This window comes from Sebastes fasciatus, chromosome 22, assembly GCF_043250625.1.
Source record: "Sebastes fasciatus isolate fSebFas1 chromosome 22, fSebFas1.pri, whole genome shotgun sequence".
Taxonomy (NCBI): domain Eukaryota; kingdom Metazoa; phylum Chordata; class Actinopteri; order Perciformes; family Sebastidae; genus Sebastes; species Sebastes fasciatus.
Window position 1 is genome coordinate 25513226 of NC_133816.1, and position 27833 is coordinate 25541058.

Consider the following 27833-nt stretch of genomic DNA (forward strand, 5'->3'; position numbering starts at 1 on the left):
TATTAGACTGTAGTCTACATTACATTAAATAGATTTATTCAGCTTTAATGTGACTGTATTAGACTAGTCTACATTACATTAAATAGAGTTATTCAGCTTTAGTGTGACTGTATTAGACTGTAGTCTACAGTACATTAAATAGATTTATTCAGCTTTAATGTGACTGTATTAGACTGTAGTCTACAGTACATTAAATAGATTTATTCAGCTTTAATGTGACTATTAGACTGTAGTCTACATTACATTAAATAGATTTATTCAGCTTTAATGTGACTGTATTAGACTAGTCTACATTACATTAAATAGAGTTATTCAGCTTTAGTGTGACTGTATTAGACTGTAGTCTACAGTACATTAAATAGATTTATTCAGCTTTAATGTGACTGTATTAGACTAGTCTACATTACATTAAATAGAGTTATTCAGCTTTAGTGTGACTGTATTAGACTGTAGTCTACAGTACATTAAATAGATTTATTCAGCTTTAATGTGACTGTATTAGACTAGTCTACATTACATTAAATAGAGTTATTCAGCTTTAGTGTGACTGTATTAGACTGTAGTCTACATTACATTAAATAGAGTTATTCAGCTTTAATGTGACTGTATTAGACTGTAGTCTACAGTACATTAAATAGATTTATTCAGCTTTAATGTGACTATTAGACTGTAGTCTACATTACATTAAATAGATTTATTCAGCTTTAGTGTGACTGTATTAGACTAGTCTACATTACATTAAGCTGCTCTAACAGACTGACAGCTGTCTGTGTTCACAGTCACAGTGTTATAAAGAAGAAGGACATGCAGAGGTTTGGTTCTGAGCTGAGAGACACTTGATGCTGTGTGATATCTGAATGTTCAAAGAAATGACTGACGGCACATAAAAGAGTCACTTTAGACAGTCCAGAGTAACAAACTGATATCTGACACACAGTAAACCTTCCATACGGACTGAACCAATGAGGAAATAAAACACTCATCACACTTTCTGAAACAGAGACCAGGACCTGGACCAGGAGCACTACAAGAGCGAGCCGGAGGAGGAGCAGCAGAACCCGGACCAGCGGAGCAACAAGGTCCCCAGAAGACCAGCAGCAGGCTCGTCCTCTGATCCCACCGATGTTCAGGTCAGTGTTCATGACTTCATGGCTTCATAACGACACCAAGAAGAGGAGAAAACAGCTCCAACTGTTCATCAATATCTACTGAGGTGGCGGGGGGGGGGTGGGCAGAATGGATCTATCTGCTTCATCTGAGTCTGTGGAGGTAGAAAGAAGTTACCGCTTTTATTGTGGTAGTCTGAGTAACGTGACGTCATATCCGTTCCGTATCCGTCAACCAAAACAAACCTCAGAGAGTGTAAAACGTTGGAGGGTCGTCGTGGATACGACCTGCACCCTTCCATGTTAAATCCAGCGTGGTAAACACTACACATCCAGTAAAGGATGGAAACACTTTGGGTTTCACACATTGACAGGAAAAGCAGAGCTAGACAGAGCAGAGCTAAAGCTGCATGCTAACTCTGTCACGGACAGGAAACGTTATCGTATCTGAAAAATTTCCGAAAATAATCAAAAAATGTCAAAAAAAAAGATGTCCGAAAAAATGTCCAAAACAAGTCTGAAAAACATTCTGAAAAAATGTCAAAAAAATGTTGAAAGAATTCAGAACAAAAGTCAAAAATTGTCCAAAAAATGTATTTTTAAAAAATTGTCTGAGAAAACTTCGAAAAAATGTGGAAAGATTTCAGAAAAAACGGTCAGAAAAATGTCCGACAAATGTCCTGAAAATATCCAAAAAATGTCCGATGTTGAGCCCTGCATGACGCAATTTTTTTTTTTGCCTAAAATGTCTCTTTTGATAGTAAAGCTTTCTGACCCCTGGGCTAAACAAACACATAGCTAATGTTAGCTAGCGTTAGCCAGCGCATCTGATTGGCTACGGATGATTTCCTGTTGAAAAAAATGCATTTGTGGGTCGTGCACGTCGGGAATCTCATAAAACCCACACAGATGAACACAGTGAAGTTCACACATGACAGCAGTTTGTTTATAAATGTAACAACATCCAAATGTGTTTTTGATCAAATACTTTTAAGTACATATATTTGTGGATTTCTATTACATTTATTTAAAACAAGACATATTTTTGTGTGTGTCAGAAATATATTTGTGAACCTTAGTTTTTTATGTGGATTGTTTTTTTTACATTTATATATAACGATAACTGTGTTTGTGTGCATTGAAAAATATTTTTGTGGAGAGAGTCATTTATATATAAATCACCAGATACATGTGTGACTCCTTCTGTGTGCATTCATTAATATTGAGACTGATCTGAGCCCATAAAAAGCAGCTAACAGAGAGAGAATAGCAGAAATCAGAATCAGGTTTACACATACAAGGAATTAGCCTTATTGTTTTTGGTGCATAACAATAAACAGAGAAATAAAAAAAACAGAAGCATGCACTGTGCTGGTAAAGCCAAGACACAACTATAGAATAGAAGAAATACAATAAGGACATCAAAATACTTCTATCTGTAATAACTATACATGAGTTTTAAAATGAAAGAGTTCAACAGTTTTGTGTATGAATCACAGTATGAATGCATACTTTTTTACTCGGCTATACAGGAAATGAGGTCTCTACCTCAATGTGTTTCTTGTTTGAATGAATGACTGACTTAGTGCGTGGTATGGGTTAATCTTCAACTATACTGGGTTTTACATTTCCCATAATGCAACTCCATAATGGGGATGTCGCCTGATAATTAATAAATTAACTGCATGATTGTCCATAGTTAATCTCAATTAATCACAAATTAATCTCACATTTTTATTACTTCAAAATGCACCTTAAAGGGAGATTTGTCAAGTTTTTTAATAATAATGATAAATAATTGTGCAGCCCTAATGTATATTGATTATATGTTTATTGATTGTATGTTTATTGATTATATGTTTACTGATTATATGTTTATTAATTGCCCTTTTTTCACAAGACAAAGTGTCAACAATATTCTTTCTGTATTGTTATTTTACAGGTGTTGAAGGAGTGCTCCATCCCGCTGACACGTGTCAGGATCAGCAGTGCGATGTTGGCTGCGATGGACGCCGTTGGACGCTCAGCAGCTGTTCCAAAAGGCCAGAAGGTCATCTGCAGGTTCATTTTCTCTGTTAGTTGAGGCCTTATATATATTAAAGAGTCCTCTTCTTCCTGAAATACTTGAAATTAATATTAATTAGTATGCTGTACGTTAGTGTGCTGTACGTTAGTGTGCCGTACGTTAGCATGCGGGACAATTCATAATTGTGAGAATTAATAAATGTCAAGGGGGCGTCTGTGGTGACCAATCAAATGTCTACAGAGGGACCATGGTTGGTTGTCACAGGTGGTAGTGCATTAGTCAGACTGGAACATTGTGGGTTATGTTCCACTGACATGTTTTAATGTTCTTTATGGTTCTAGATAGGTCGCTCCACCATGGCATCTCACTGACTCTCTCTCTCTCTCTCTCTTTCTCTCTCTCTCTCTCTCTCTCTCTCTCTCTCTCTCTCTGTCTGTTGCTATAGAAAAGGAGAGGAAGAAAGGGACTGATACATCTGAGAGTTCACACTGGAGAGAAACTACACAGCTGTGATGAATGTGAGAAAACTTTCACTTTTCAGAGTACCCTCAAAATACATCAACGCATTCACACTGGAGAGAAACCCTACAGCTGTGATGAATGTGGAGCAGCTTTCACAGCATCAGATCACCTGAAACTCCACCAACGCATTCACACTGGAGAGAAACCGTACCCGTGTGATCAATGTGGTAAAACCTTTTCTCGGCATAGTTCCCTTAAAATCCACCAACGCATTCACACTGGAGAGAAACCCTACAGCTGTGATGAATGTGGAGCAGCGTTCACTACATCAGTTAACCTGAAAATACATCAACGCATTCACACTGGAGAGAAACCCTACAGCTGTGATGAATGTGGAGCAGCTTTCACTCAGTCAGGTTACCTGAAAATACATCAACGCATTCACACTGGAGAGAAACCCTACAGCTGTGATGAATGTGGAGCAGCTTTCACTAAATCAGGTAACTTGAAAATACATCAACGCATTCACACTGGAGAGAAACCGTACTCGTGTGATCAATGTGGTAAAACCTTTTCTCGGCATAGTTCCCTTAAAAACCACCAACGCAGTCACACTGGAGAGAAACCCTACAGCTGTGATGAATGTGGAGCAGCTTTCACTCAATCAGGTCACCTGAAAACACATCAACGCATTCACACTGGAGAGAAACCGTACTGGTGTGACCAATGTGGTAAAACGTTTTCTCAGGATAGTTCCCTTAAAGTCCACCAACGCATTCACACTGCATCGTTGTGAACATGTTTCAGAGCCTAGCTAGCTGTTTCCTCCTGCCTCCTCCCCATGCCCTGATAGCTGTGTTGTTATATTCTGAGCTTCTCTCCACATTGAAGTCTGACCAACAGTAACTTCATGTTCTAAACAGCATGTGTGTTGTCGTGGCTACGACTACATACTTTCTTCCTTTTATATATTTAATTCTTTACCATCCATTAATCTGCTGAGTATTTTCTGGATGAATTGTTTGGTAAAGACCAGAAACTGTTGACTGTAGTCGACCCCCCGGGCCTGTGACCCGTAGACCCGTTCGATAATCCATCCACGAGTCGACAGCTGGAGAAAAATCAAGGAGGACATTCACATCCGACACCAGAGACCATCTATGAACAGAGACAGGGGTTACCATCCCCCCCACCGAATACAACCACTGTTATCATGTGACTGCTGGACTAGCGTCATGTGATGAGAAGATCCCTTTTCTCCCACAGGCCGCTAAAGACTGATCTTTACTAAAATGTAGTTTGGATTTGTCCAAAGACAATTAATGTAGTGTATTATTATATGTGTGTGTTTGCTTTAGTTAGACTTTTATTCCACTGCCTTTAAGCCAGGAAGTGTTCCATTAAAACAATTCCACCATCTTTGATAACACCAACGTCATGTTTAGTGCCATTCTGCATGTTTCCTTATCAAAAATACAAAATTAGAAATCATCTAACGATTGAATTGTAACAATCTTTATTAAAAGAATGAGCTTTCAGGAGCTGAAGACTGACTCTGCGTCCTCCATGATTGTGCCAGGATGCATCTTCTGCGCGGGCAGACCGACACTTTAAAATGACCTCCTATCTGAGAAACCACGCGGCTGTGTTCCTGCTCTTTGCCTTTCTGTTCTAGTCTGAAGATGTGATTCGGAACAACAAGAGGTGAAACCTCAGAATCTAGCACTAAAAACCAAGATGGAGGCCGCCCAAAAACAAAATGTCGTCTGCCAAACAACAAAATGGCGACGGCCAAAAAACCAAGATGGCGACTGTTGAAAACCAAGATGGCGACGGCCAAAAACCAAGATGGCGACGGCCAAAAACCAAGATGGCGACTGTTGAAAACCAAGATGGCGACGGCCAAAAACCAAGATGGAGACGACTAAAAACCAAGATGGCGACGGCCAAAAACCAAGATGGAGACGACTAAAAACCAAGATGGCGACGTACTATTCATGTGTTTAATTAGTAAAAGTCGTGGATTCAATAAAACGATGAATTAAAGGAGCTTATAGTAAAAATCTTGACCAAATGTAAAAAAGAAAAATAGACAAATTAACCCTAAAATCTTTTTTAATGTCAAATTACACGTTAACGCTACTTTATTAAAACAGCTGATGGGAAACACCAGGATACATTTTCCTCAGAGTAAAACTCCCTCCTTTGTGCAAAGGAACTGATTCTGTTGTTCTGGAAAGGGAAAGACGGGCCAACATTTAAATCCTGGATAACAACACTGACTGATCCCCTCCACCTAGAAAGAATCCGATACACCCTTAATGACAGACTGGAGGTATTTGAAAAGACTTGGAGACCGATGATCTCCTCTATAGGAGGGACAGACAATTAAGACGCAATAGACACATAGTCTTTAGTACCCGAGGTAGCACTGCTCAGGGATGGGAGGGTTACAGCTGTTTATGTATATACTGTATGTCGCCAATGTCTCCCTGATTTGTTTGCCTTAGGGTGTCTGTGCTTTTTGTTTTCCTTTCATGACGTATGTTTTTTGTATTTGCTTGTCTCCATGTTGTTTGCCCTTAGTTTCTAGTTTTGTCTGTTTTTGTTGATGTATATAAAAAATGAGGCATGATAAACACCCCACAGTTTGTATCACTGACATGCACATGCTTCTTAATAAAAAATATTTGAAACAAGTTTTGATTTTATTCTCGTAATATAACAACTTTTTCTCTCAAAGTTAAGATTTTATTCTCATAACATTACGGCTTTTTCACGTAAAGTTATGACTTTATTCTGTAAATCTCAGATGTGTTTTCCCTCAATGTGGTCCTAATACTCCGTAGTACATTGTCTCTTTGGCCCTCACTGCATTAGACTTATATACTATATACTTAGACTATAAACTGTTACCTTCATCACAATGATCACATGTTTTGCGGCTCCAGACAGATCATTATTCTTATTTATTTTTGTGCCTAAAATGGCTCTTTTGATAGTAAAGGTTGCTGACTCCTGCTCTAGGGGACATATTTAACAAAACAAGGAGACTAAGATCCACAATCCGTGGATGCTTTTTCTCCTTCATCACCTTTCTTAATTCTTTTGCGTATCAAAGACAGTAACGTGATCCTGGAGAGTCCCGTGTTTCCTGTGACGGAGGGACGATCTGTGACTCTGCGTTGCACAACTCGAAGCAACTCTTCAAACCTGCGAGCCAGCATCTTCATGAAGGACAGATCTCCTGTCGGAGCAGCCGTCACGGCGCAGATGAGCCTCCCTGCGGTGTCCAAGTCTGATCAAGGCCTCTACATGTGCGTGATCACCGGCGTCGGGGCGTCAACGGAGAGCTGGCTCACTGTGAGAGGTGAGAGGAAGTAGGAAATAATGCATGTATGTATACAACAAGACAGGAAATAGAAAGATTAAACACAGTTTATCAAGAATGTCTTCAAACAATACCCTAAGTAGCTTTGTTGCCTAATCCTTACTAATTAGTTTTGTTGCCTAAACCTAACTAAGTAGTTTTGTTGCCTAAACCTAATCAAGTCGATCTTTTCCTAAACCTAACTAAATAGTTTTGTTGCCTCAACCTAACTAAGTAGCTTTGTTGCCTAATCCTAACTAAGTAGTTTTGTTGCCTAAACCTAACTAAGTAGTTTTGTTGCTTAAACCTAACTAAGTAGTTTTGTTGCTTAAACCTAACTAAGTAGTTTTGTTGCCTAATCCTAACTAAGTAGTTGTGTTGCCTAAACCTAACTAAGTAGTTTTGTTGCCTAAACCTAACTAAGTAGTTTTGTTGCCTAATCCTAACTAAGTAGTTTTGTTGCTTAAACCTAACTAAGTAGTTTTGTTGCCTCAACCTAACTAAGTAGCTTTGTTGCCTAATCCTTACTAATTAGTTTTGTTGCCTAAACCTAACTAAGTAGTTTTGTTGCCTAAACCTAATCAAGTCGATCTTTTCCTAAACCTAACTAAGTAGTTTTGTTGCTTAAACCTAACTAAGTAGTTTTGTTGCCTAATCCTAACTAAGTAGTTTTGTTGCTTAAACCTAACTAAGTAGTTTTGTTGCCTAAACCTTACTAAGTAGTTTTTGTTGCCTAATCCTGACTAAGTAGTTTTTGTTGCCTAATCCTAACTAAGTAGTTTTTTTTTTTGATACTTTGTTTTTATTGCTTTTCCATGACAGAAAGACAACACACACATAGAACAATAAAACAGAACAAAAAACATGAAAGGATATAGATTGCCCTGTCTCTACAAAGTTTTCTTATTACTATGACATATTCAATGGTTAATTTCCTCGTCCTGTCGTTGACATGTAAACATTGTCCATTTCTCCCACTTCTCTCGACATTGCTCCTCTTGTGTTCTTATCCTATGGGTTAACAGTTCCATATCATATATTTCATTCACAATTTTCAGCCATTCATCTTGCGTAGGTGGTTCTGCCTTACACCATCTCTTCGTAATGGCCTTCTTACAGGCCGCCAACAACACTTTCAACAGGTATCTGTCTTCTCTTAACACAGTATTTCCAGTCATATTGCCGAAATATAGTACCAAACATGACTTGGGTATATCATAGCCCAAAATTTTGCAGATAACCTTATGAACATTTCCCCAAAATTGTGCAACTTCAGGACAAAGCCAAAATATATGTGAATGGTCTACATTCATGGCCCCACATCTTCTCCAGCAAGGTTGTGCTACAGACACGTATTTATTTGTGATTTGGGGTGTTATAAAAAATCGAATTACATTCTTCCAACAGTGTTCTCTCCATGTACGTGAAGATGTTGTGGACTGTTGTGTTCTCCAGATATGTAACCATTCATCTTCTGTGATAGTGACACCTAATTCTTTTTCCCATTTCAGCTTTACATACAATGTTGTATTTCCCCTTCTCTCCATTAGGCACTGATATAATGTAGATATTATCCTATATTTTTTTGAATTATAAACTCCAATTATGGTTCTTACTATCCCATTTTTATCTAAATTGACATTGTGCTTTATGTCTCTGTCATAAAAGTCCCTTAATTGCAGATATCTAAAATGGTCCTGGTTGCTCAATGAATAGTTTTGTTTCAGTTCCTGAAAACTCATAACATTCCCATCTTTTATTACTGTACATAATGCTGTTACACCAATTGGAATCTATTGTTTGAATCTCTGGTCAAGAGTGCCAGGGATAAAATTTCTGTCATAGGCTATCCATCGAAGTAATCTGAGCTCCTTCTCTAATCCATATTTCCGTACCAATTTAAACCAAAATTCTAATGTAAATCGAGTAATAGTATCTACCTGGTCAAGTAAATCCTTTGCTACATCTCTGTCCCCAATAAGGCTCTGAATTTCTCTTCCTTGTACATATCTCTCTAAATTTTTCCATTTTGCTTCATAATCCTTGGCACACCAATAGATTATTGGTCTAATTTGTGCTGCATTGAAATATTCCCTAAGGTTTGGCAACGCCATACCCCCTTTATGTTTCCCAATCTGTAATATCTCAAATCGGACTCTTGGCCTTTGACCATTCCATATAAATCTTGAAATAACTTTATCCCAGGTTCTAAATTGTTTCTCAGGAATTTCAATTGGTAATGACTGAAATAAGTAGAGGAGTCGTGGGAGTATATTCATTTTGATGGTATCTATTCGTGAACTGAAGTCCAGTGGGAGGACAGCCCACCTCTCAATATCATTCCTAATGTCCTGATCCACTTTGATATAGTTGGCTTTATATAATTTCTCAGTTCCTCGTGTTAATGTAACGCCGAGATAAGTCATTTTTTTAGAACTCCAATTCAAGTTATATTTATGCCGTATAGTTTCGGATGGGTAATAATTAATTGTTAAAATCTGTGTTTTTGCTAAATTTAATTTGTATCCAGAGTAGAAGCCGAATACCTCAAGTTGATTGGTTAATATAGGGAGGCATGTGTCAGGGTCCTCTAAATAACAGATCACATCATCCGCAAAGAGCCCAATGATGTGTTCTTCATTTCCAACCTTTATCCCTTTAAGGTCTCTATTCTGCCTAATTGCTTGTGCAAGGGGTTCTATAAAAATTGCGAATAACGTTGGGGAAAGACAACATCCCTGCCTGGTGGACCGTTCTAATACTATACTATCAGTCAGACTGCCATTTATTTTTATCCTTGCCGTCGGATTTTGGTAAAGAGTTTTAATACATCGAATGGCCTTATCATTTAGTCCAAATTTCTCAAGTACCTGATACAGAAATGCCCAGTTTACACTGTCAAATGCCTTTTCTGCATCAAGACTTATTAAGACTGCACTAATATTTTTGTCTTTGACATGTTCAATGATGTGTAGGGTTCTTCTTATGTTATCTTGGGTTTGGCGCCCTTTAATAAATCCTGTCTGGTCTTCATCTATAATGTCATTCATGAAATGTTCATATCTTTTTGCAATAATTGAGGTGTAGAGTTTATAATCTATGTTTAATACTGATATGGGTCTGTAACCAGAGCAGGTCTCACTGTTCTTCCCCTTAGGAATCACTGATATAACAGCTTCCTTCCAGGATGGTGGGAGTTCACCATGTTCAAGTGTATAATTGAAAGAGGACTCGAGTAGTGGTATAAGTTGTTCACTGAATGTTTTATACCACTCAGTTGGTAGGCCGTCACTGCCAGGGGACTTATTTGTTTTTAGTCTGCTCATGGCTTTCTTGATTTCTGTTCTTGTAATGGGTGAAGTCAAAAGGTCATTCTGATCCTCCCCAATTGATGGTAAGTCCAGTGTCTCTAGAAAAGCTCTCATTTGGTCAATGTTAGCAGACGGGGGCTGGCTATACAAACTCTCATAGTAGTTCCTAAAGATAATTTCAATCTCTTTTGGTTCATAGGCCATCTGATTTGTTAGGGTATCCCTTATCTTATGAATTGACCTATCCACCTGTTGTTTTTTCAGTCTTTTTGCTAACAATTTGGTTGCTCTAGGCCCCACCTCACAGTAGGATTGTTTTAGAAATCTTGTTTTCTTTTCTATCTCTGTGGTTAATAATTTATCTATATTATCCCTGATCTCTTTAATTTTTGGTAGTAGTGTGGAGTCTCGTGTAGATTTATGTTGTTGTTCAATTTCCTGCAGTTTTTCCTTTTCCCTCTTAAAGGCTTCTTCTCTAGCTTTTTTGATAGATGCTGTCCTGGCAATAAGCTTCCCTCTCATGACTGCTTTGAGAGCGTCCCACAAAATAGCGGGGTTAACCTCTCCATTATCATTTTCATTTTTATATGTTATAATCTCTTGTTTGATCTCCTCGACAATTGATTTATTATTTAATAATCCTACATTTAATCTCCATAATGTTTTTTTCTCCTGTGATTTTAATTTTACTTTGAGATAAATTGAACAGTGATCTGATACGTCCGCTCCTTCAATTTCACATTCTCCTACTCTGTATAGATCTTTTTTATTCATGAAAAAATAATCAATTCTAGCATAGCTTTTGTTAGGTGCTGAAAAATGTGTATAGTCCCTTTTAGAGGGGTGCAGTTCTCTCCAAATATCCACTATACCAAATTCTTTAAATATTGTCTTGATCATTTTTGAAACATGGTTGGCATTTTTCTTGTTGTTTGTTGTATCTAGCTTACTATTCATCACGATATTAAAGTCACCCCCACAAATTAATATTCCTTCCATTTCCAAAATAATGTTATCAAACAGGTTTTTAAAGAAATGTTTTTCACTGTTTGGTGGGGCATAAACATTGACCAATGTCACTTCTTCGTTTTCCAGTTTTCCTTTCACAATAATATATCTGCCCTCCTTATCACTAATTTCTTTAGAACATTCAAATTTCACAGAGTTAGGGATGAGAATGGCCACGCCTCTTCTACAACCATGTTGAAATGAACTATAGAATGTATTTGTATAGCCAAACCTCTTAAGCTTCTCATTTTCCTGCCTAGACAAATGTGTCTCCTGTAAGTATATAATCTGTGCTTTGTCTTTCCTTAATTTGGTCATTACTTTCCGACGTTTAACTGGGTTATTCAGACCATTCACATTCAACGACAATATCTTAATATTATGCTCTATCATTTCTATTTATGGAGTCATGTTGCAATCCAAACCCAAACATAAAAAAAATAACATACATAAAAAAAATATATGAACTTATGAACGTCAACTGAACACAGAACTTTGTGACTTCAAAAGCAAAGGATGTACTCTGCCATCCCTTGAGTTCCCTGTTGGTGGGAGGAGGGTAACATACCTCATTACTGAGGGGGCCCTCCCTAGTAGTGGGAAAAAATCCACAAACTGGTATTCCACTTATACTAGAAGTGTCCAACATTCAGCGCATACAACACTCCCTCCATCGGTTTCACAAACTTATTGAATTAAGTCATAAGACTTTTAGAATATGTGGCCCAGAGTTCGCATTTTTCTTCAAGTAATGTAGACCATAACAAAATTAAATAAAAGAAAGAAAAACAACAGCTAGTTGTTATCTTTATCCTTGTACTGAAATTATTAAGAGGCACAATCTTAAAATGTCTATTGTGTTAATAAGGGCTGTAGAGCCCAGTTCAAGCTGAAAGTAATGTTTGAGTTTAATTGGTAATAATAATAATAATAATAATAATAATAATAATAATAATATTCGTAATAACTTAAATTATACCTTTATCTCAATAGGTGCCTCTTTCAAAACAAGATGTATTCCCAGACTCTGTCATATAGGAATCTTAGTTCGATTCTGTCATGTTTATAATTGTTTGAACCACACTTATCTCTTTAGTCTCTCTGTTCTAACTTTGTGGGCTTCGCATGTACTCCGTGAGCCTCTCTCTCTCTCTCGCACGCTGCGCTGCACCGCCAGTTGCGTTGGATCGTTTCCATGGCAACAGCTCGTTCAGACGCTCCTCTATGATCCTCCCGGTGTTCCTCCTCGCTGTCACCGTCACCTTGACTCCACGTTGATTCAGATCCCGGACTGCATCTTCTGCACTCTCATAGATCCGCAGTCCGGAGTCCCAGTGCACTCGTATCTTCGTGTAGGGCGTCTGGTACCGGATCCCCTTCTCCTTCAGTGCTGCTTTAACTGGCCCGTATGCCTTGCGTCTTTCCATGATGTCCGCTGCGTAGTCGTTGTCAAAGTAAAGTCGTTTGCCGTCAAGTTCAATTCTCTGCTGCCAGGCTTTCTGAATGATCAGCTCTTTAATGTGAAACTGTAGAAAGTTGAGTGGCGGTCGCCGCCGGTTTCGGGACCGGAGCCCTGTGAGCCCGCTGAATCTGGAGCTCAGCTCCCTCGGGTAGTGCGAGGTGACTTTTAAACAACTCACTCACAAACTCAGCAACTGATCTCCCCTCTTTATCTTCAGGTACTCCATAAATACGGAGGTTATTTCTCCAGATCCACTAGTTTGTTCTGTTTCACCACCGACAGCAGCGCGTCTTTCATCTCCAGGCAGGCTGATTCCAGGTCTGCGCCTCCGCAATGTTAGCATTCTGACTCTGTAGCTCACGCATAACTCCGTCTTTAAACTCTGTCAAATCTTCTTTCATAGTTTTCTTGACGTCGATTTTGAATTCACCAAGGTCCAGTCTCATATCTTGTTTAAAGTCTTTCAGCTCTTTGGAGAGTACTGCTGTCAGGCCCTGTAGTAGCGCATTGTGGCTAGCTGTTGTGTTAGCTTCTTCTGCCGTTGCCTCTTCGTCGTCATTCTGGTCAGCGAACTCGGCCACACAGTTTTCTTGTGTTTTATTCATTTTTTTGTCAGTCTTATGCCTCCTCTGCGATTTCCCTCCTTTCATCCTTGAGAATGGTTTTAATGCTATTTTATATTGATAGAAGGTACTTTTAGAAACCGACTTTGAGGAGCTCACCACTACACGTCCATCTTGTTGTAGCGCCACCGGAAGTCCCCCTAACTAAGTAGTTTTGTTGCCTAAACCTAACTAAGTAGTTTTGTTGCCTAATCCTAACTAAGTAGTTTTTGTTGCCTAAACCTAACTAAGTAGTTTTGTTGCCTAAACCTAACTAAGTAGTTTTGTTGCCTAAACCTAACTAAGTAGTTTTGTTGCTTAAACCTAAGTAGTTTTGTTGCCTAAACCTAACTAAGTAGTTTTTGTTGCCTAAACCTAACTAAGTAGTTTTGTTGCCTAAACCTAACTAAGTAGTTTTGTTGCTTAAACCTAAGTAGTTTTGTTGCCTAAACCTAACTAAGTAGTTTTGTTGCCTAATCCTAACTAAGTAGTTTTGTTGCCTAAACCTAACTAAGTAGTTTTGTTGCCTAAACCTAACTAAGTAGTTTTGTTGCTTAAACCTAAGTAGTTTTGTTGCCTAATCCTAACTAAGTAGTTTTGTTGCCTAAACCTAACTAAGTAGTTTTGTTGCCTAAACCTAACTAAGTAGTTTTGTTGCTTAAACCTAAGTAGTTTTGTTGCCTAAACCTAACTAAGTAGTTTTGTTGCCTAATCCTAACTAAGTAGTTTTGTTGCCTAAACCTAACTAAGTAGTTTTGTTGAAACGTGACGGGAGGTGAGCTCCGGAAACACACGTCTAATAAGCTGTTGAATGTTATACAGCCCGCAGGTCATGAGGCCAGATGCTCCACATGCCGCCTCATGTTTGACGTTCATATCAGATACAGTATTTATGGATCTGGTTGTTTCACCACCAGCAGGTCCTGGTGCTCCTGCAGCAGCACGCCTCCTGTCTATATCCAGACTGGTGTGTCACCTGGTGGTGGGAGCTCCTTACCTGATGTCCACCGTCGTCCTGGGACTCGTATACAGAGATATACACTCTAACAGGTAAAAAAAAAAAATATATATATATATATACATTTATTTTATAATTTTTTTATAAAATTTTTTAAAAAATAAATATATAAAAATAAATATAGATAAAAATAAATATATATATAATTATATATATATATATTTATTTTTCATTTTTTTATTAAATCAAAAAATATAAAAAAATAAAATTAAGTATTTATACGTACAGTATATATATTTTTATATATATATTTTTATATATATTTTTTAATTTTTTTCACATCCACAGGAAAGACACCAGACGTCACCATGGAGACGCCACAGCGTAGTGAAAGCGGCAGGGATTGGATAAGCAGTATGTTGATGTCACCGCTGTGTGTTACAGTATAATTATTAAAATGAAGGGATTTAACTATGATGTCATCCAATTGTTCAATATTTTAATTTGTTGTATGGTTTAGTCCAGGGGTCAGCAACCTGCGCCTCTTCAGCTCCTCTCCAGTGGCTCCCTGTGGATCTATAAAAGACATTAGTGGAAATGAATAACTGTTTTTTCGTTTACATTTTCATTTTTATTTATCATTGTTGTAGGTCTATGGTACGACGGTACGACGGTACGACGGTACGACGGTACGACGGAGTATTAGGGCCACATTGAGGAAAAAATATAAATCTGAGATTTAGAGAAAAAAAGTCGTAATATTACGAGAATAAAGTCATGATATTATAAAGTAGTAATTTTAAAAATGTAATAGATATCTCCATGAAACATCCCTCATTCATTAGTTACTGTTCTGTGTCGGTGCCTTAATGCAGGTTGTTTCACTTTAATCTGTGGATGACAGTTAATATATGACTGCAGGGGAAGAACATGATGGTGAGATGTGAAACTGTAAATAAATGGAAGTGATCCAACGTTACACAGCGAACTGGACATTGGTTTGTTTTTAGAGCACGCGTCCAAACAAGTTCTCCCGTCCGCCCCTCAGTGGCTTATAGATGTTGGTATTTGTTTGTTAAAAGGCTAACTGTCAGGCTAAGAGTTCCTGTAACACTGACCCGACGGGAAAGCAATGATTTTACCTCTGATGTCGTATTATTTGACTTTACCAACCACTAACAGTCCAAAGATTAAAGTTTATAGAAAATCAACTACATATATATACTTCAGTAGTCTGGCTTATGACAAATAGGTCATAATATAATATAATACATTATATAAACCATGTAGCTGTAGTTTCCCTCCTGACCTCCAGGTGGAGACTTTCTGTCACTTTAAACTGAAAAACCAGACCGGAAGTACTTGTAACCGGAAGTGTGGTTGTCGGGCTGATGGCGGGAGAGTTGTTGTTGTTAGCTGAAGATCTTTGATCCGTTTGGAGCTCGAGCTGCAGGTGAACCAGCAAACAACTCAGGTAAACACTAACAAGCTTCCTCTGAGCCGGAAGTCCAAGAGGAGAAGAAGAGAAGAAGAATATGAACCGAGTTAAACCTGAAAACAGAGAGTTAGCTCCATGCTAACAAGCTAACAGAGAGTTAGCTCCATGCTAACAAGCTAACAGCTAGTTAGCTCCATGCTAACAAGCTAACAGCTAGTTAGCTCCATGCTAACAAGCTAACAGCTAGTTAGCTCCATGCTAACAAGCTAACAGCTAGTTAGCTCCATGCTAACAAGCTAACAGAGAGTTAGCTCCATGCTAAAAGGCTAACAGAGAGTTAGCTCCATGCTAACAAGCTAACAGCTAGTTAGCTCCATGCTAACTAGCTAACAGCTAGTTAGCTCCATGCTAACAAGCTAACAGCTAGTTAGCTCCATGCTAACAAGCTAACAGAGAGTTAGCTCCATGCTAACAAGCTAACAGCTAGTTAGCTCCATGCTAACAAGCTAACAGCTAGTTAGCTCCATGCTAACAAGCTAACAGCTAGTTAGCTCCATGCTAACAAGCTAACAGCTAGTTAGCTCCATGCTAACAAGCTAACAGAGAGTTAGCTCCATGCTAAAAGGCTAACAGAGAGTTAGCTCCATGCTAACAAGCTAACAGCTAGTTAGCTCCATGCTAACTAGCTAACAGCTAGTTAGCTCCATGCTAACAAGCTAACAGCTAGTTAGCTCCATGCTAACAAGCTAACAGCTAGTTAGCCTGTTAGCTTCTGCTGCTGTGTGGCTCACTGCTAGCGTTAGCATTAGCTCTCTCTAATGTGTGCTCCTGTTCTCTGATTGAACAGACCAGGACCAGGACCAGCACCAGGACCAGCACCAGCACCAGGACCAGCACCAGCACCAGCACCAGCACCAGGACCAGCACCAGCACCAGCACCAGCACCAGGACCAGCACCAGGAGCAGCACCAGGAGCCCGGTTCAGAAAGCAGCTTTAACAAACTCTGAGATGGAAAAGGTTTCGGCTCCAGAACAGCTGATCAGAGTTTGTTCCATCAAATGTGAGGATGAAAACAGCCTTCATCATCAATGGAGCTCCGATACTACGATTCACCATGGCAACAGGTAACCAAGAGACACAGCCTCCATCTGGATCCACGTAGAGATGGTAATGCACGGATACGCTGACTGTGTGATAGACTGTAGTCTACATTACATTACATAGATTTAGTCAGCTTTAATGTGACTGTATTAGACTGTAGTCTACATTACATTACATAGATTTATTCAGCTTTAATGTGACTGTATTAGACTGTAGTCTACATTACATTAAATAGAGTTATTCAGCTTTAATGTGACTGTATTAGACTGTAGTCTACAGTACATTAAATAGTTATTCAGCTTTAGTGTGACTGTATTAGACTGTAGTCTACATTACATTACATAGATTTATTCAGCTTTAATGTGACTGTATTAGACTGTAGTCTACATTACATTAAATAGAGTTATTCAGCTTTAATGTGACTGTATTAGACTGTAGTCTACAGTACATTAAATAGAGTTATTCAGCTTTAGTGTGACTGTATTAGACTGTAGTCTACATTACATTAAATAGAGTTATTCAGCTTTAATGTGACTGTATTAGACTGTAGTCTACATTACATTAAATAGAGTTATTCAGCTTTAATGTGACTGTATTAGACTGTAGTCTACATTACATTAAATAGAGTTATTCAGCTTTAATGTGACAGTATTAGACTGTAGTCTACATTAAATAGGTTTATTCAGCTTTAATGTGACTGTATTAGACTGTAGTCTACATTACATTACATAGAGTTATTCAGCTTTAATGTGACTGTATTAGACTGTAGTCTACATTACATTACATAGTTATTCAGCTTTAATGTGACTGTATTAGACTGTAGTCTACATTACATTACATAGTTATTCAGCTTTAATGTGACTGTATTAGACTGTAGTCTACATTACATTAAATAGAGTTATTCAGCTTTAGTGTGACTGTATTAGACTGTAGTCTACAGTACATTACATAGTTATTCAGCTTTAATGTGACTGTATTAGACTGTAGTCTACATTACATTACATAGTTATTCAGCTTTAATGTGACTGTATTAGACTGTAGTCTACATTACATTAAATAGAGTTATTCAGCTTTAGTGTGACTGTATTAGACTGTAGTCTACAGTACATTACATAGTTATTCAGCTTTAGTGTGACTGTATTAGACTAGTCTACAGTACATTAAATAGAGTTATTCAGCTTTAGTGTGACTGTATTAGACTGTAGTCTACATTACATTACATAGTTATTCAGCTTTAATGTGACTGTATTAGACTGTAGTCTACATTACATTAAATAGTTATTCAGCTTTAATGTGACTGTATTAGACTGTAGTCTACATTACATTAAATAGAGTTATTCAGCTTTAGTGTGACTGTATTAGACTGTAGTCTACAGTACATTACATAGAGTTATTCAGCTTTAGTGTGACTATTAGACTGTAGTCTACAGTACATTAAATAGAGTTATTCAGCTTTAGTGTGACTGTATTAGACTGTAGTCTACAGTACATTAAATAGATTTATTCAGCTTTAATGTGACTGTATTAGACTGTAGTCTACAGTACATTAAATAGATTTATTCAGCTTTAATGTGACTGTATTAGACTGAAGTCTACATTACATTAAATAGAGTTATTCAGCTTTAATGTGACTGTATTAGACTTTAGTCTACATTACATTAAGCTGCTCTAACAGACTGACAGCTGTCTGTGTTCACAGTCACAGTGTTATAAAGAAGAAGGACATGCAGAGGTTTGGTTCTGAGCTGAGAGACACTTGATGCTGTGTGATATCTGAATGTTCAAAGAAATGACTGACGGCACATAAAAGAGTCACTTTAGACAGTCCAGAGTAACAAACTGATATCTGACACACAGTAAACCTTCCATACGGACTGAACCAATGAGGAAATAAAACACTCATCACACTTTCTGAAACAGAGACCAGGACCAGGACCTGGACCAGGACCAGGAGCACTACAAGAGCGAGCCGGAGGAGGAGCAGCAGAACCCGGACCAGCGGAGCAACAAGGTCCCCAGAAGACCAGCAGCAGGCTCGTCCTCCGATCCCACCGATGTTCAGGTCAGTGTTCATGACTTCATGACTTCATGGCTTCATAACGACACCAAGAAGAGGAGAAAACAGCTCCAACTGTTCATCAATATCTACTGAGGTGGCAGCTGGGGGGGGGGGAATGGATCTATCTGCTTCATCTGAGTCTATGCAGAGGTAGAAGGAAGTTACCGCTTTTATTGTGGTAGTCTGAGTAACGTGACGTCATATCCGTTCCGTATCCGTCAACCAAAACAAACCTCAGAGAGTCTAAAATGTTGGAGGGTCGTCGTGGATACGACCTGCACCCTCCCATGTTAAATCCAGCGTGGTAAACACTACACATCCAGTAAAGGATGGAAACACTTTGGGTTTCACACATTGACAGGAAAAGCAGAGCTAGACAGAGCAGAGCTAAAGCTGCATGCTAACTCTGTCACGGACAGGAAACGTTATCGTATCTGAAAAATTTCCGAAAATAATCGAAAAATGTCAAAAAAAAAGATGTCCAAAACAAGTCTGAAAAACATTCTGAAAAAATGTCCAAAAAATGTTGAAAGAATTCAGAACAAAAGTCAAAAATTGTCCAAAAAATTTATTTTAAAAAAATAGTCTGAGAAAACTTCGAAAAAATGTGGAAAGATTTCAGAAAAAACAGTCAGAAAAATGTCCGACAAATGTCCCGAAAATATCCAAAAAATGTCCGATGTTGAGCCCTGCATGACGCAATTTTTTTTTTGCCTAAAATGTCTCTTTTGATAGTAAAGCTTTCTGACCCCTGGGCTAAACAAACACATAGCTAATGTTAGCTAGCGTTAGCCAGCGCATCTGATTGGCTACGGATGATTTCCTGTTGAAAAAAATGCATTTGTGGGTCGTGCACGTCAGGAATCTCATAAAACCCACACAGATGAACACAGTGAAGTTCACACATGACAGCAGTTTGTTTATAAATGTAACAACATCCAAATGTGTTTTTGATCAAATACTTTTAAGTACATATATTTGTGGATTTCTATTACATTTTTTTAAAACAAGACATATTTTTGTGTGTGTCAGAAATATATTTGTGAACCTTAGTTTTTTATGTGGATTGTTTTTTTTACATTTATATATAACGATAACTGTGTTTGTGTGCATTGAAAAATATTTTTGTGGAGAGAGTCATTTATATATAAATCACCAGATACATGTGTGACTCCTTCTGTGTGCATTCATTAATATTGAGACTGATCTGAGCCCATAAAAAGCAGCTAACAGAGAGAGAATAGCAGAAATCAGAATCAGGTTTACACATACAAGGAATTAGCCTTATTGTTTTTGGTGCATAACAATAAACAGAGAAATAAAAAAAACAGAAGCATGCACTGTGCTGGTAAAGCCAAGACACAACTATAGAATAGAAGAAATACAATAAGGACATCAAAATACTTCTATCTGTAATAACTATACATGAGTTTTAAAATGAAAGAGTTCAACAGTTTTGTGTATGAATCACAGTATGAATGCATACTTTTTTACTCGGCTATACAGGAAATGAGGTCTCTACCTCAATGTGTTTCTTGTTTGAATGAATGACTGACTTAGTGCGTGGTATGGGTTAATCTTCAACTATACTGGGTTTTACATTTCCCATAATGCAACTCCATAATGGGGATGTCGCCTGATAATTAATAAATTAACTGCATGATTGTCCATAGTTAATCTCAATTAATCACAAATTAATCTCACATTTTTTATTACTTCAAAATGCACCTTAAAGGGAGATTTGTCAAGTTTTTTAATAATAATGATAAATAATCGTGCAGCCCTAATGTATATTGATTGTATGTTTATAGATTGTATGTTTATTGATTGTATGTTTACTGATTATATGTTTATTAATTGCCCTTTTTTCACAAGACAAAGTGTCAACAATAGTCTTTCTGTATTGTTATTTTACAGGTGTTGAAGGAGTGCTCCATCCCGCTGACACGTGTCAGGATCAGCAGTGCGATGTTGGCTGCGATGGACGCCATTGGACGCTCAGCAGCTGTTCCAAAAGGCCAAAAGGTCATTTGCAGGTTCATTTTCTTTGTTAGTTAAGGCCTTATATATATTAAAGAGTCCTCTTCTTCCTGAAATACTCGAAATTAATATTAATTAGTATGCCGTACGTTAGCATGCGGGACAATTCATAATTGTGAGAATTAATAAATGTCAAGGGGGCGTCTGTGGTGACCAATCAAATGTCTACAGAGGGACCACGGTTGGTTGTCACAGGTGGTAGTGCATTAGTCAGACTGGAACATTGTGGGTTATGTTCCACTGACATGTTTTAATGTTCTTTATGGTTCTAGATAGGTCGCTCCACCATGGCATCTCACTGACTCTCTCTCTCTCTCTCTCTCTCTCTCTGTCTCTGTCTCTGTCTCTGTCTCTGTCTCTCTCTCTCTCTCTGTCTCTGTCTCTGTGTCTCTCTCTCTGTCTGTTGCTATAGAAAAGGAGAGGAAGAAAGGGACTGATACATCTGAGAGTTCACACTGGAGAGAAACCCTACAGCTGTGATGAATGTGGAGCAGCTTTCACTACATCAGGTGAGCTGAAAAGACATCAACGCATGCACACTGGAGAGAAACCCTTCAGCTGTGATGACTGTGGAGCAGCTTTCACTAGATCGGGTAGCCTGAAAATACATCAACGCATTCACACTGGAGAGAAACCCTACAGCTGTGATGAATGTGGAGCAGCTTTCACTACATCAGATTACCTGAAAAGACATCAACGCATTCACACTGGAGAGAAACCCTACAGCTGTGATGAATGTGGAGGAGCTTTCAGAACATCAGGTACCCTGAAAATACATCAACGCATTCACACTGGAGAGAAACCCTACAGCTGTGATGAATGTGGAGCAGCTTTCACAGCATCAGATCACCTGAAACTCCACCAACGCATTCACACTGGAGAGAAACCGTACTCGTGTGATCAATGTGGTAAAACCTTTTCTCGGCATAGTTCCCTTAAAATCCACCAACGCAGTCACACTGGAGAGAAACCCTACAGCTGTGATGAATGTGGAGGAGCTTTCACAACATCAGGTACCCTGAAAATACATCAAATCATTCACACTGGAGAGAAACCCTACAGCTGTGATGAATGTGGAGCAGCTTTCAGAACATCAGGTCACCTGAAAACACATCAACGCGTTCACACTGGAGAGAAACCGTACTCGTGTGATCAATGTGGTAAAACCTTTTCTCGGCATAGTTCCCTTAAAATCCACCAACGCAGTCACACCGGAGAGAAACCCTACATCTGTGATGAATGTGGAGGAGCTTTCACAACATCAGGTACCCTGAAAATACATCAAATCATTCACACTGGAGAGAAACCCTACAGCTGTGATGAATGTGGAGCAGCTTTCACAGCATCAGATCACCTGAAACGCCACCAACGCATTCACACTGGAGAGAAACCGTACTCGTGTGACCAATGTGGTAAAACGTTTTCTCTTGATAGTTCCCTTAAAGTCCACCAACGCATTCACACTGGAGAGAAACCCTACAGCTGTGATGAATGTGGAGCAGCTTTCACTCAATCAGGTCACCTGAAAATACATCAAAGCATTCACACGGGAGAGAAACCCTACAGCTGTGATGAATGTGGAGGAGTTTTCACAACATCAGGTACCCTGAAAATACATCAACGCATTCACACGGGAGAGAAACCCTACAGCTGTGATGAATGTGGAGCAGTTTTCACCAGATCAGGTCACCTGAAAATACATCAACGCATTCACACGGGAGAGAAACCCTACAGCTGTGATGAATGTGGAGCAGTTTTCACCAGATCAGGTACCCTGAAAATACATCAACGCATTCACACTGGAGAGAAACCCTGCAGCTGTGATGAATGTGGAGCAGTTTTCACTCAATCAGGTCACCTGAAAATACATCAAAGCATTCACACGGGAGAGAAACCCTACAGCTGTGATGAATGTGGAGGAGCTTTCACAACATCAGGTACCCTGAAAATACATCAACGCATTCACACGGGAGAGAAACCCTACAGCTGTGATGAATGTGGAGCAGCTTTCACTGAGTCAGGTTACCTGAAAATACATCAACGCATTCACACTGGAGAGAAACCCTACAGCTGTGATGAATGTGGAGCAGCTTTCACCAGATCAGATACCCTGAAAAGACATCAACGCATTCACACTGGAGAGAAACCGTACTGGTGTGACCAATGTGGTAAAATGTTTTCTCTTGATAGTTCCCTTAAAGTCCACCAACGCATTCACACTGGAGAGAAACCCTACAGCTGTGATGAATGTGGAGCAGCTTTCACTCAATCAGGTCACCTGAAAATACATCAAAGCATTCACACGGGAGAGAAACCCTACAGCTGTGATGAATGTGGAGGAGTTTTCACAACATCAGGTACCCTGAAAATACATCAACGCATTCACACGGGAGAGAAACCCTACAGCTGTGATGAATGTGGAGCAGTTTTCACCAGATCAGGTCACCTGAAAATACATCAACGCATTCACACGGGAGAGAAACCCTACAGCTGTGATGAATGTGGAGCAGTTTTCACCAGATCAGGTACCCTGAAAATACATCAACGCATTCACACTGGAGAGAAACCCTGCAGCTGTGATGAATGTGGAGCAGTTTTCACTCAATCAGGTCACCTGAAAATACATCAAAGCATTCACACGGGAGAGAAACCCTACAGCTGTGATGAATGTGGAGGAGCTTTCACAACATCAGGTACCCTGAAAATACATCAACGCATTCACACGGGAGAGAAACCCTACAGCTGTGATGAATGTGGAGCAGCTTTCACTGAGTCAGGTTACCTGAAAATACATCAACGCATTCACACTGGAGAGAAACCCTACAGCTGTGATGAATGTGGAGCAGCTTTCACCAGATCAGATACCCTGAAAAGACATCAACGCATTCACACTGGAGAGAAACCGTACTGGTGTGACCAATGTGGTAAAACGTTTTCTCGGGGTAGTTACCTTAAATCCCACCAGCACATTCACACTGCATCGTTGTGAACATGTTTCAGAGCCTAGCTAGCTGTCTCCTCCGGCCTCCTCCCCATGCCCTGATAGCTGTGTTGTTATATTCTGAGCTTCTCTCCACATTGAAGTCTGACCAACAGTAACTTCATGTTCTAAACAGCATGTGTGTTGTCGTGGCTACGACTACATACTTTCTTCCTTTTATATATTTAATTCTTTACCATCCATTAATCTGCTGAGTATTTTCTGGATGAATTGTTTGGTAAAGACCAGAAACTGTTGACTGTAATCGACCCCCCGGGCCTGTGACCCGTAGACCCGTTCGATAATCCATCCACGAGTCGACAGCTGGAGAAAAATCAAGGAGGACATTCACATCCGACACCAGAGACCATCTATGAACAGAGACAGGGGTTACCATCTCCCCCACCGAATACAACCACTGTTATCATGTGACTGCTGGACTAGCGTCATGTGATGAGAAGATCCCTTTTCTCCCACAGGCCGCTAAAGACTCTGATCTTTACTAAAATGTAGTTTGGATTTGTCCAAAGACAATTAATGTAGTGTATTATTATATGTGTGTGTTTGCCTTAGTTAGACTTTTATTCCACTGCCTTTAAGCCAGGAAGTGTTCCATTAAAACAGTTCCACCATCTTTGATAACACCAACGTCATGTTTAGTGCCATTCTGCATGTTTCCTTATCAAAAATACAAAATTAGAAATCATCTAACTATTGAATTGTAACAATCTTAAAAGAATGAGCTTTCAGGAGCTGAAGACTGACTCTGCGTCCTCCATGATTGTGCCAGGATACATGTTCTGCGCGGGCAGACCGACACGTTAAAATGACCTCTTATCTGAGAAACCACGCGGCTGTGTTCCTGCTCTTTGCCTTTCTGTTCTAGTCTGAAGATGTGATTCGGAACAACAAGAGGTGAAACCTCAGAATCTAGCACTAAAAACCAAGATGGAGGCCGCCCAAAACCAAAATGTCGTCTGCCAAAAAACAAAATGGCGACGGCCAAAAAACCAAGATGGAGATGACCGAAAACCAAGATGGCGGCTGTTGAAAACCAAGATGGCGACTGTTGAAAACCAAGATGGCGACGGCCAAAAACCAAGATGGCGGCTGTTGAAAACCAAGATGGCGACGGCCAAAAACCAAGATGGAGACGACTAAAAACCAAGATGGCGACGGCCAAAAACCAAGATGGCGACTGTTGAAAACCAAGATGGCCACGGCCAAAAACCAAGATGGAGACGACTAAAAACCAAGATGGCGACGGCCAAAAACCAAGATGGCGACGGCCAAAAACCAAGATGGCGACGGCCAAAAACCAAGATGGCGACGGCCAAAAACCAAGATGGGGACAACTAAAAACCAAGATGGCGACGGCCAAAAACCAAGATGGCGACTATTGAAAACCAAGATGGCGACGGCCAAAAACCAAGATGGCGACTGTTGAAAACCAAGATGGCGACGGCCAAAAACCAAGATGGAGACGACTAAAAACCAAGATGGCGACGTACTATTCATGTGTTTAATTAGTAAAAGCCGTGGATTCAATAAAACGATGAATTAAAGGAGCTTATAGTAAAAATCTTGACCAAATGTAAAAAAGAAAAATAGACAAATTAACCCTAAAATCTTTTTTAATGTCAAATTACACGTTAACGCGACTTTATTAAAACAGCTGATGGGAAACACCAGGATACATTTTCCTCAGAGTAAAACTCCCTCCTTTGTGCAAAGGAACTGATTCTGTTGTTCTGGAAAGGGAAAGACGGGCCAACATTTAAATCCTGGATAACAACACTGACTGATCCCCTCCACCTAGAAAGAATCCGATACACCCTTAATGACAGACTGGAGGTATTTGAAAAGATTTGGAGACCGATGATCTCCTCTATAGGAGGGACAGACAATTAAGACGCAATAGACACATAGTCTTTAGTACCCGAGGTAGCACTGCTCAGGGATGGGAGGGTTACAGCTGTTTATGTATATACTGTATGTCGCCAATGTCTCCCTGATTTGTTTGCCTTAGGGTGTCTGTGCTTTTTGTTTTGTATTTGCTTGTCTCCATGTTGTTTGCCCTTAGTTTCTAGTTTTGTCTGTTTTTGTTGATGTATATAAAAAATGAGGCATGATAAACACCCCACAGTTTGTATCACTGACATGCACATGCTTCTTAATAAAAAATATTTGAAACAAGTTTTGATTTTATTCTCGTAATATAACAACTTTTTCTCTCAAAGTTAAGATTTTATTCTCATAACATTACGGCTTTTTCACGTAAAGTTATGACTTTATTGTGTAAATCTCAGATGTGTTTTCCCTCAATGTGGCCCTAATACTCCGTAGTACATTGTCTCTTTGGCCCTCACTGCATTAGACTGATATACTATATACTTAGACTATAAACTGTTACCTTCATCACAATGATCACATGTTTTGCGGCTCCAGACAGATCATTATTATTATTTATTTTTGTGCCTAAAATGGCTCTTTTGATAGTAAAGGTTGCTGACTCCTGCTCTAGGGGACATATTTAACAAAACAAGGAGACTAAGATCACTTCTGGTCCTCGACTCTGATCCGTCCTGGTGGGTCTTCATGTGTCTCGTCACATTGTGTCACAGACAGAGCACTTGTAGGGTTTCTCCCCATCATGGACCCTCGTTTGAGTCAACAGGACCGACTTGCAGGAGAACCGTTCAGTTTCTCTTTGCTGCGGTATCTCGCGTATCGCTGCAGATTTCACACACTAAGTCCGTTTCTGGGACTCCACACGTGTCGGTATACGACCTGTGAACCCAGTTTTTGACACAAAAATAATCACATTTGTGCGGCCTCTGCTCTGCACGGACCCACTTGTGATTCCTCAGCGAAGACATTTGAGCGGACGTTGTGCCGGGCGACGTGTCCGTTGAGGCCGGCGATGGAGAGGAAAGACTTTCCGCAGATGTTACAGCTGTGTGTCTTCTGGTGACTCTGAAGATGAGCCCTCAGATCGTCCGCAGACTCTAAATGTTCTCCGCATAGTCCACAAAGCCTCTCCGGATCGTCCACGTGACTCCAGGAGTGTTTGATCAACATGCTGGTCGACGCGTGCAGAGCTCGGCACACTTCACAGAACATCATTTGGACTCCTGAATGTCTCCTCCTCCTCCTCCTCCTCCTCCCTCCTCCTTTACGCTGTGATGTCGAGCTGCTGGATAGAACAGAGTTACGTTGTCAATATGCTGCCCTCTGCTGGCAGAGAGCGGCGACTACAGAAGCATGTTGTGGAAGACCAAACGTGGATCATGACATCATTCGATCTGCATTCGCTGTCTCTAGCAAGCCACACGTCTCTACTGCCGGTATGAACCCAAAATAAACAGATTGTTCTGTGATTTAATATCAATAAATAGATGATGCTGAAATAACTACATCATGATGCTGATCAGTAAAAAGTCTGAATTCATGCTCTGTCAGGTCTGTTGTCATGACGCTATCATCAGCCCCGTGAGTCGTTTGTATCGTCAGACCCGTGAGACGTTAGTATCGTCAGACTCGTGAGTCGTTAGTCTCGTGAGTCGTTAGTATCGTCAGACCCGTGAGTCGTTAGTATCGTCAGACCCGTGAGTCGTTAGTCTCGTGAGTCGTTAGTATCGTCAGACCCGTGAGTCGTTAGTCTCGTCAGACTCGTGAGTCGTTAGTCTCGTGAGTTGTTAGTATCGTCAGACCCGTGAGTCGTTAGTATCGTCAGACTCGTGAGTCGTTAGTCTCGTGAGTCGTTAGTATCGTCAGACTCGTGAGTCATGTGAGTCGTTAATGTCATTTACAGGTTATAACAGAATGATCGTCCATGCTTTTATTATTATTAATAATGTATTTATTATTATTCATATTTATATTATTATATTATATTTAAGAGTCCGC

General features: G+C 39.5%; 2 protein-coding genes and 1 long non-coding RNA gene across 3 annotated transcripts in view; 2 read left to right on the forward strand and 1 right to left on the reverse strand.

The window, feature by feature from the left end:
• The window catches only part of LOC141760516 (uncharacterized), a 113534-nt gene that overhangs the window by 69388 nt on the left and 16313 nt on the right, over nucleotides 1-27833 (forward strand). The window contains exons 7-11 of the mRNA XM_074623376.1: nucleotides 4095-4378; nucleotides 5270-5298; nucleotides 6720-6957; nucleotides 18770-18907; nucleotides 21357-23915. Coding sequence (XP_074479477.1) covers nucleotides 4095-4378; nucleotides 5270-5298; nucleotides 6720-6957; nucleotides 18770-18907; nucleotides 21357-23915 — 3248 coding nt within the window. The remainder of the gene's footprint in view (nucleotides 1-4094; nucleotides 4379-5269; nucleotides 5299-6719; nucleotides 6958-18769; nucleotides 18908-21356; nucleotides 23916-27833) is intronic.
• Nucleotides 14204-15284, forward strand: LOC141760818 (uncharacterized). Its single transcript, XR_012592456.1, has 3 exons — nucleotides 14204-14397; nucleotides 14654-14978; nucleotides 15059-15284. It is a non-coding gene; the product is annotated as an uncharacterized LOC141760818 (long non-coding RNA).
• Nucleotides 25608-27833, reverse strand: part of LOC141761265 (uncharacterized) — a 7698-nt gene continuing 5472 nt past the window's right edge. The window contains exon 6 of the mRNA XM_074624596.1: nucleotides 25608-27120. Coding sequence (XP_074480697.1) covers nucleotides 26745-27120 — 376 coding nt within the window. The 3' untranslated portion in view covers nucleotides 25608-26744. The remainder of the gene's footprint in view (nucleotides 27121-27833) is intronic.